The following is a 9,599-nucleotide window of genomic DNA, read 5'->3' on the forward strand; positions in this document are numbered from 1 at the left end:
TTTACACGATCTTCATAAAGGCTGGCAATAATTCTCTCTCATGGTGGTGAACAAGCCAGCCAACACTGAACCAAAACAAACCTGAAAAATAGATTAAAAGTTTCCAGGGAATCATCTGCTTATTTTCCAGTTACACTTAAGGCTACATCTACACTGTAGCCTTCTTCCGCAAAAGTTTATGCAAATGAAGACGGCTCTTGCACAAGAGGGGGTTTTTGAGCAAAAGCGGCTGCTAATTAATTATGCAAATGAAGTGTGGCAATATTCCACGCCGGTCTTCATTTGCAAAAACTTTTGCTGAAGAAAGCCACAGTGTAGACATAGCCTCAGGGAGCTCAGGTGCTGCCTCAGACTGGCACTAGTTTTGTGATTGCCCAGTATCATGATACCGCTCTGGTCATCTAGTCACATCCAAACAGGCATCTAACATTCAATTCATATTCTCAGAGGAAGATGCATCACATACAGCACTAATTAAACCTCCTTGGGCACTATATTATCTGACAAATGCACAAACACAGATAATAAGCATGTGATAGCGAATTCATTCTTCATACATCCTGGCTTATTTCTGAGTATGTGCTATTTTCAACTGTTTTGTTGTTCACAGCTGCCTTTTTTGTTGCCTTCTGTAACAAATACTGTAACATTTCACCATCTGTACAGAAACATGGAATGTAGCCATCTGCATAATTGGTGTTTTCAAAGGACACAATACTCTACAATTCCCATGATTTACCTACAGTTACCCCTACATGGATGAAAAGGAGAATGCCAGCTGTGGAAGAGCCTGTTTCAATCAGAGCATTCCAAAAACTTAGTGAGATGACAAAACAGCCCGATCCAGCAATTCTTAGTCAGGCAAAACTGCCCATGGAGTCAAAAGGTAATTTGCCCAAGAAAAGACTGTAGTGATAGGGCCAACATCGGTGAAGATTTTTATATATATCAAGCTGTCCTTCAAATCCAAGAAACACAGAACACTGGGTAGAGTAGAGATGTCAATGGTTAACCAGTTACTGGTTAACCAGCGGCCTGGCTCAACTGAAGCAGCTCCCACACCTGATGCAGGCAAGGAGCTGCTCCAGCCCAGTTGGGCCTCCTGCGCCATGAAGGGTGCTCCAACCAAGCTGGTCTAGAGCTGCTCCCCACCTACCTGTGGTGTGGTGGGTTTGGCCGAGCTGAAGCAGGCCGCCATGGGTGGGGCCGCTCCAAGTAGGCTGGATCTGCCACCAGCCCGACTGGAGCACCCTTCCCACTCTCAGGGTATGTCTAAACTACATGCCTCGTTCAACAGAGAGTTGTAAATTAGACACATTGAAATTGCAAATGAAGCCGGGATTTGAATTTCCTGTGCTTCATTTGCATAACCGCATCATGGCGTTCTTTCGAAAAACGCTATTTCAAAAGTGAAACCGCGCTCTAGACCTTGAGGTTTACAGGATCTTTTGAAAAAGGCATTTATTTTTGAAAGAACCGCGTCTAGCCCGCGGTTTCACTTTCAAAATACTGTTTTTCAAAAGAACGCCATGACACAATTATGCAAATGAAGCACGGGAAATTCAAATCCCGGCTTCATTTGCTATTTTGATGTGTCTAATTTACATGTCTTTGTCGAAAGAGGGATGTACTCTAGACATAGCCTCATTTAAGCGGTTAACTGGTTAAACATAATGTTTAGCTGCTTAGATAAATTTAACAGGATTTACATCCCTAATGCAGAGATGTCATTGGGTGTCCCACAAAGGTAAATTGAGGTAACTGGATGAACAGTGCAGTTACACACACACACTGAAGAGGCAAAATACAGGGGTTCAGTGTCACAGCAACTGATAGGGATGCAAAATGAAGTAGTGGGAAAAGCCAAGGCTGACATGTTTTTAAAAAAGCACCCATCTTCCTTATTATTTGCTTTTTTTTGCTACCTCCTCCAAAGAAGCATGTATGGTTACACCAAATTTCATCTCTATTTGCATCACCTCTCAAATAACATAAATCCATAAAACAATTTTTCTTCCTAAAAACAGACCCTCCCACCCCAGTGCTTTTCCTGTATATAGGTAAGGCTTGAAACTGTTTATAATGGATACATTTGACAGCTACAGATGCTACTAGGTACATCCAATGACCAATAGGGATGTAAGCAACTAGTTGACTATCAGAGAGAGGCAGCAGGGGGGAGACAGAGCAGGAGCCAGTGCTGGGGAGAGTCGACTTAAAAACCAGTTCCTTCCCAACATCATCTCCGCAGTGGGGTAGGAGAGGCAGAGGCGTAGTGGGGGACCGGGCATAAGCTGGGAATCAGCACTTGTGCCACTGCGGCTCTGCAGTTTCCCCCCTTATCGACTAGCTGATGGAAATTCCATCAACTAATCAATTAGCTGATTAAACCCCATTTAAAAATCCCTAATGAACAGTAAAGAAAAAAACCTGGATTTATACTCTTTCCTCTGTATAAAAGACTTTAAAATAGAGCTGCTGATTAATCGCAATTAACTCACATGATTAACTCAAAAATTAATCACAATTAATTGCACTGCTAAACCATACAATATTAATTGAAATGAGTTAAGTATTACTGAATGTTTCTCAACATTTTCAAATAGACTGATTTCTATTACAACACGGAATACAAAGTATACAGTGTTCACTATTTTTCATTACACATTTTTGCATTGTAAAAATGATAAAAATAGTATTTTACAATTCACCTCATAAAAGTACTCGGGGAAATATCTATTTTGTGGAACTTTAAAGTTCATTTGCCGGTCATCTGAAGAAGTGCGCCGTGCCCACAAAAACTCATACCATCTACATGTTTTGTTAGTCTTTAAAGTGCTACCAGACTATTTGTTGCTTTTTAAGTTTTTCCTGTTATAGACTCTCTCGGCTACCCTTCTGAATATTTTGTGGAAGTGCAATTTACAAATGTAATTTTTGTTATATAACTGCACTCAAAAATAAAACAATGTAAAATTTTAGAGCCTAAAAGTACATTCTTGTCCTACTTCTCCTTCAGCCTATCATATTTTGTTACAATTTGCAGGAGATAATGCTTCCTGTTTCTTATTTAGTGTCACCTGAAAGTGAGAACTGGCATACACATGGCTTTTTGTAGACATGATATTTACATGCCAGATGTGCTAAAGATTCATATGCTCCTTCATGTTTCCACCACCATTCCAGAGAACATGCATCCATGCTGATGATGTTCTCCTCAACTACAATCCAAAGCAAAGCAGAATGATTCATGATAATTGTTTTAATCATTTGACAGCTCTACTTCATTTCACCTTGACTTCTCTGCTTTGTTAGATTAGAAATTCCCTCTTCGACCATGGAAGTCTTAATAGATAACTGCAGTATTAGTAGGGTTATGACACCATAAGCAGAAAGGAAATGAAAGCTGTTTCCAGGGGTGCAGGGTGGACGTATGTCCTTAGGACTCTGAATAAAAATTTGAATGCCTGCTTAGCTAAAACTCTTGGGGAAAATAATTTTGGTAGAGATTCAATATTTTGCAAGTGCCTTTAAGGCATCAAGATAGGATATGATGAATTTTAGCAGTAGGGAGTGAAAGAGAATAGATATCAGAAATATCATAGAGGAAGAAGCTGTGGTAATTAGAGAACGTTTGGATGTGACAAATCAAAGTTGACCCCTTGTGTAAGTAAGGCAGATGGTTGCTATGAAAGGATAAGTGGAGAAAAGATGACTTGGGAGGGAGAGTAAAGCAAATTTTCCTCTGGAAGTGGGAGAACGGGGAGGGATCATGTGAGGATTACCTGTTGTGAGCTCTCCCTGGGGGGCATCTGATATTGGCCGCCGTCGGCAGACAGGATACTGTGCTAGATGGACCTTTGGTCTGACCCAGTATGGCCGTTCCTATGTTCTTATATTTTGGCCATATTAAATTAGCAGCACGATATACATGATATGTTGAAGAGAGACTGAGATGCAGAAGTAGATGGTGATACTGTTCAGTCAGGAACTTCTAGGTAAGTTCTTAAGTCACTATTGTGAAAATAGTAACTGAAATTGAGTGAGTGGTGGAGACCTCTAAGATGCTGCTACCTACACATACTGTACAGGAGACCCTTGCGATTCATGGAATTGCTAGTTATGATTCTGCGTATTCATGGGTATCTTACAGCTGCCATCAGGTGCCCCCCATACGTTGGCGCCCGAGGCAGCTGCCCAGCTAGCTCCCCCCTTAATCCAGCCCTGGGGCCAGGAGCCGCAGCCCCCACTGTTCACAAATTTCACCACCGGGAATGGCCAGGGTTTCCTGTAATTACACACAGGTGCAGAACGAATGCAGGATTTTTCACACAACCTCTTGGTCTCAGTGGTCAAGAAATGGTTACCACATAACTGGGCAAAATTCTCCACCTGGCACCTTCACACCAAGAAGTGCCCTGAGGCCCTGAAGAATGCAGTCTGACCATCACACACCAGCGTAGCAGGTTCCCTGGCCCTGTGCCCCACTGGCCTTGCTACAGCCAGCAGCAGCCAGTCATTTGAACTGCTCTTCTGGCTTAAAACCAAACCAAACCAAAAGCACCCTCTCTCCGCCAGAACAACTAGGACCACAGCCATTCTTCCGGACCTCAGGGGCTGAGCTGTAAGTAGAGGCCCTATAGTTGAGAATGCTTCCTGTACGACAGCAGCACCTAGAGCAGCCAGGTGTTTGAAAGCGGACAGAAGCCAAACCGAGCCCCAGGGGGTGGCAGCTAGGGGCAAGGGAGGCTGCAGAGGGCGCTCTGGACTGCAGGGCAGTCAGTGTAGGAAGGAGCTGGGGTGGGGAGGATGCAACAGGGAGCAGGGCTCCGGGTAGGGGCGGACTGGAGCGCGGGTTCCACGCCGAACGCGGCGTCACAATGGGTTGCCAGGCGCCCGGCGGAGGAAAGATGCAGCTGGGCGGGCAGCGCTGGAGCCCGGGCAGCCGCTGCGGGGTGGTGGCGGCGGCGGCCATGGCCGGCGGGTACCAGCTGTGGGCGCCCTGGTCGCCGCTGGACGAGTCCCTGCAGTGGCTGCGGGGCGCCACCCCCCGGCCCTGCACCAAGCACCCGTTCCGCGGGGCGCCGCGCGGCTCCTGCGCGCAGAGCAGCAGCGCCGCCGCCGCCGCCGACCTGGAAGTGCAGCTCTGCTTCCAGGGGCTCAGCCTGGTGCTGGAGCCGGGCGACAAGGGGCCCGGCCTGCCGGCGGGGGAGCCACGGCGGAGCGCGGCGCTGCGCAAGCCCCAGGCGGTGCGGCTCAGCGGCCTGGACTCGGTCTTCGGGCGGCTGGTGACGGCGCAGCCCCCGCGCTGGACCGGCTCGTTCCGGGTGTCGGAGCGCTCGGCTTTCTGCCAAGTGATCAGCCCCCGGCAGCGCTGGCCCCGCGGGCTCCGCGAGCCGCAGGTCCGCATGGCCGTGGCCATGTGCCGGCAGATGCTGCGCGCCATCCTGCTGCTCTACGCCGCCTACAAGAAGTGCGCCTTCGCCCTGCAGCACTCCCGCTGAGCCGCCGCAGCGACCCGCACCCTGCCCCGCTCCGGCCGGGCGGCAAGCGTTTCCCCAACCGCACGCGGCTGAGCCAAGGTGCCGGCTGGTTCGCGGAGAGGCTGCAGGGCCTGGCTGTGATTGGATTGTTGCTCCCCCAGTGACACAGCGCCGCTCGCCCTTGCCCTAGCGGCGAGGATAAGTGCCTCTTGATTGGCCTCGTTCACGTCACAAGTCCCCCTCCTGACTTGTTGGAGCCTCTTTGCAAGACCAGCCGCGGTTTCAGTTGATGTCCTGCAACCATCTATTGCGTGTAACTAAGTTGAAGACGAGTCCCGTCAATTCGAAACGGATGCATCTCTCAGTTCGTCACTTGCACCATACAATGGCCAACAATAGTTTGTTTACAGCTAGGCACGCAACCCACAAGCACTGAAGGGTTGCAGTACAAAATGGAATTTTAAATATACCGGCAACTAATTTGCACACGTTTTTTCTACGATAAGTGCACCCTACCTTCTAATACTTAAAGTCAACACGCTTACTGTTTGTTTCTAGACGATGAAGCCTAAAAGTGTAACTTTACTTTCTCTAATATTCAAATTGAATACCATACATTTTGTTCAGAATTGGTATACAAAGGACTTCACAGACTGAAACAACGTTCCAATTTCATAGACATTCAGATTTACTGTATGAATTACATATATTTTACAGTTAATGGACGTGTATGTGCAAATTTGTCTTACAAGATGTAAGAGTAATATTCAAATTGTTTTCAACCAGCTGGACCTATGCCTTGCAACATTCATAGTAAAATAAAGCCTATACTCTGTGAATGAGGGAGTTCAGAGTCCAGCCGGAACATCTGAGCAGACATGCAGTTTTGACATATAACATGTAAAGGAAAGATCCTTATTCATTGACATCAGGTTAAAAGATGCCAAGACTAAGGAGTCAATTAGTGGCTTCTTCCAGAATTGAAAATTGTTGTGGCTTCTTTACAGTTTATCAACTTACAAGAAATTCAATTTTGCATTACAGTGTTGAAAGTAAAATCTGCATGAATTGGTTAAAGCTAATGGATGAGACTTACAAAGAAATGCACCTTTTCCCTTGCAACATTCAAAGTAAACCACTTTCACATTGAAATGTTTCCAATGAACAGAGGTGCTTACTGACCAACCAAAAACAATTTACTACAAATGCATTTTGACTTAAATATATTCAAAGTCAAACTTATTTGTTTACATCTAAATGGATGCAACTGGTAAAAACATTGTTATACTTTAAAACTGGAAGACAAACTCCATATGACTTGCTTACAGCTAATGGATGTAATTTCCAAAGAAATACAGCTTTGCCTTAACATTTGAAGAAGAGTCCTGATAATTTTGTTTACAATAACTGGATACAACCCTCCAGAAAAACACCTTTACCTGTAACAGTGACTTGTTTCCAGCCAATGCAGGCAGTTTATGAAATGTACAACTTTTATTTGATATCAAATTAAATTAAAAATCCTTAAGATTTTATGATGTTTATAATTTCACCTTTCCCATACACTCCTCGAGAAAAGCCTTTGCAGTGGGTTCAGTTACTGTTTCACATCACAAGTTAGCAACAGAATTACTCCTCATTGTTCGGGGATTAGACATGTTGAGGTTATAAACTAAAATTTATTATTCACAGCAGCTCAGCTTTTATTTTCTGCTCAGTAAGTTACAGTGACCCCCCTCACAGGAAGCATTTGGCCCCATTCCTATTCCTGTGGAATTTGGTGGGCAATTACCTTGTTCACAAAGCCAAGCTTGTTTTCCAGGCAGTTTTGTCTCCTGAAGAGCTCTGTTTCTGTTCCCTCTCAGTGCCATGCCCAGACTGGTATTATTGTCACCTACTGACTCTCTGGTTCCTTTCACACACACACACCTGTAACCAGAGCAAAGCTACGGCTCCTGTGCCTGCAAAGACTCTCCAGAGAAACACATCGGGTAATGGCTTAGCTTCTACTCAGGCCTTGCCATGCAGTCGTGTGCCTGAGGTGGGGGGGCATTTATTATTTCATTTAAGAATAAACAAAGAACATTTAATTACTCTTTCATTTAGCCTGAATGAAAGGTGGCTAGCACATCCATCTGTTTCAAGGAATTGCCCCTAGATCAAAAAGGCCTTTGCTGGCAATCATTAATACCATCTATTCTAGTACAACAACATTGATATGTCCCTAAACCAGATATGCCTAAGGGCAGTCACTAACATGTATCCAATAGAGGAACCACATTCAGTATTAAAACAAAATATGTTAAATTTGTATTAGGGCCACATCATATCTCCAATCCTGCAAATGTAAACACATAGAACTTTATCACTGGAAGCGGTGTTATAAGAAGCACACAGAATCTTGAAATAAAGGACAGCTGGTAGAAGTAAAGTTAAGCAGTGTGTGTGGCCTAGATCGCACATTAGGGAAAACTGCTTCACTAGGAGGGTGGTGAAGCACTGGAATGGGTTACCTAGAGAGGTGGTGGAATCTCCATCCTTAGAGGTTTTTTAAGCCAGGCTTCACAAAGCCCTGGCTAGAATGATTTAGTAGGGATTGGTCCTGCTTTGAGCAGGAGGTGGGGCTAGATAACCTTCTGAGGTCTCTTCCAACCCTAATCTTCTATGACTCTATAATTCTATGTATATAAATGTTTGTAAGACCACACTGTGAAGAAATAGGGCCCTTTTTTGCTCTGAAGTGGACTACCCTACTTAAGCTGACTTTTGGAGAAAAGATGGTCTCAGCACACTGGAAAATACATACACTGTACTTAACCCTGCCCCTGCACTACTAATTAAATCCATTCAGTAGTATTTCAGCAACGACTGAGGCAGGTTTTAGGATAATTTATTTAGCTAATAAAAGATAGTTTATACATTCACTAGGCATGCTGCAGTAATCTAGCCTGGCTGTATTCTCAGCTTGTCTCTGCAGCTGGTTCCCATCTCTGTAAGTACAGCAGCATCAGGAATTGTGGCACAGCATAACACCCACAAACTGTGAGGCAACTTTAAACTGTCTGTTGAAGTTTACCCCTTTATACCATACATGAGGGGTGAGGAACTTCAGGCCTGCAGGCTGGATAAGGCCCTCAGTATGCCTGGATCTGGTCCCAAGGCTCAGGGCCTACCCCCAGCATTGAGGAGCCCATGCTGGTGCTCCAACCCTTCCCCCCCTGCTGCCCCGCTGGGGATGGAGTGCACAAAAGCTACTAGGCTGCCCCCCAGGCTCTGGTGCATAAGGGAAATGTGGGAGTGTTTTTCCCCTCACTCAGGGGCCACAATGAGGGTTTTTTTCTGCTTCTAACTTGTGTGGCCCTCATCTGACTTTTCTGTGGGTCAGTGGACCCCAACCCAAAAAAGGCTCCCCACCCCTGCCACACATTATCAATTATTGATAGTTGCAACAGTAAAAAAAGCTACTCTTCAGATTCATTAGAGCTATTATCAAATAGTCTCTCTTAATGCTGCTTTGGCCTGTCCCCAATAGCATTCTCCTGGGCCATCAGACTCTGTAGGCGTGTCTACACTGGGCCACTTATTCCGGAAAAGCAGCCACTTTTCTGGAATAAGCTGCGAGCTGTCTACACTGGCCGCTTGAATTTCCAGAAAAGCATCAACGCTCTACTGTACAAAATCAGCCGCTATTCCGGAAACCGCTCAGGCATAAGTCCTTTTTCCGGAAAAGGGCCAGTGTAGACAGCTTTTCCAGAAAAGCAGAAGAAACGTAAAAAAGCGGTTTGGACGGCGGGAGACCCCGTAGAAGCCGCGGACTTCCGCGTTACCCGAGCGCTTAAAGAGCCCGCACGCTACTGGCCGCACGTGGCAGGAGCCCCCCGGAGACCACCCTTCCCAGCTCTGCCACGTGGCAACTGTGCTGCCCAGCCACCTCAGCGCAGGCATGGCAGCTCCAGGTGGTCATCAGCCACCGTCACCCAGGGCAGGGGAGGAAGCCCCCAGGGGCCGGAAACGCAGGGCCCCATCCTGGACCCCCAGGGAGCTGGAGACCCTCCTGGACTTGTGGGAGGAGAAGGAGGACACCCAGCTGGCACTGAACCTGGCCCAGCAAGGCCA

The 9,599-nt window shown here is 46.1% G+C and overlaps 1 protein-coding gene across 1 annotated transcript; it reads left to right on the plus strand.

Annotated features, from left to right (window-relative positions):
• The first annotated feature begins 4,865 nt into the window (after positions 1–4,865).
• FANCD2OS (FANCD2 opposite strand) lies at positions 4,866–7,016 on the plus strand. Its single transcript, XM_075919806.2, has one exon. It carries the CDS (start codon positions 4,881–4,883, stop codon positions 5,502–5,504), a length of 624 nt encoding a protein of 207 aa, XP_075775921.1. The 5' UTR covers positions 4,866–4,880; the 3' UTR covers positions 5,505–7,016.
• The last annotated feature ends 2,583 nt before the right edge of the window (positions 7,017–9,599 follow it).

Source organism: Pelodiscus sinensis, chromosome 2 (assembly GCF_052426305.1).
Source record: "Pelodiscus sinensis isolate ZL-2025 chromosome 2, ASM5242630v1, whole genome shotgun sequence".
NCBI lineage: Eukaryota > Metazoa > Chordata > Testudines > Trionychidae > Pelodiscus > Pelodiscus sinensis.

Coding starts and splice junctions, on each gene's coding strand:
- FANCD2OS (XM_075919806.2), top strand. CDS start 4,881: ATGGGTTGCCAGGCGCCCGGCGGAGGAAAGATGCAGCTGGGCGGGCAG.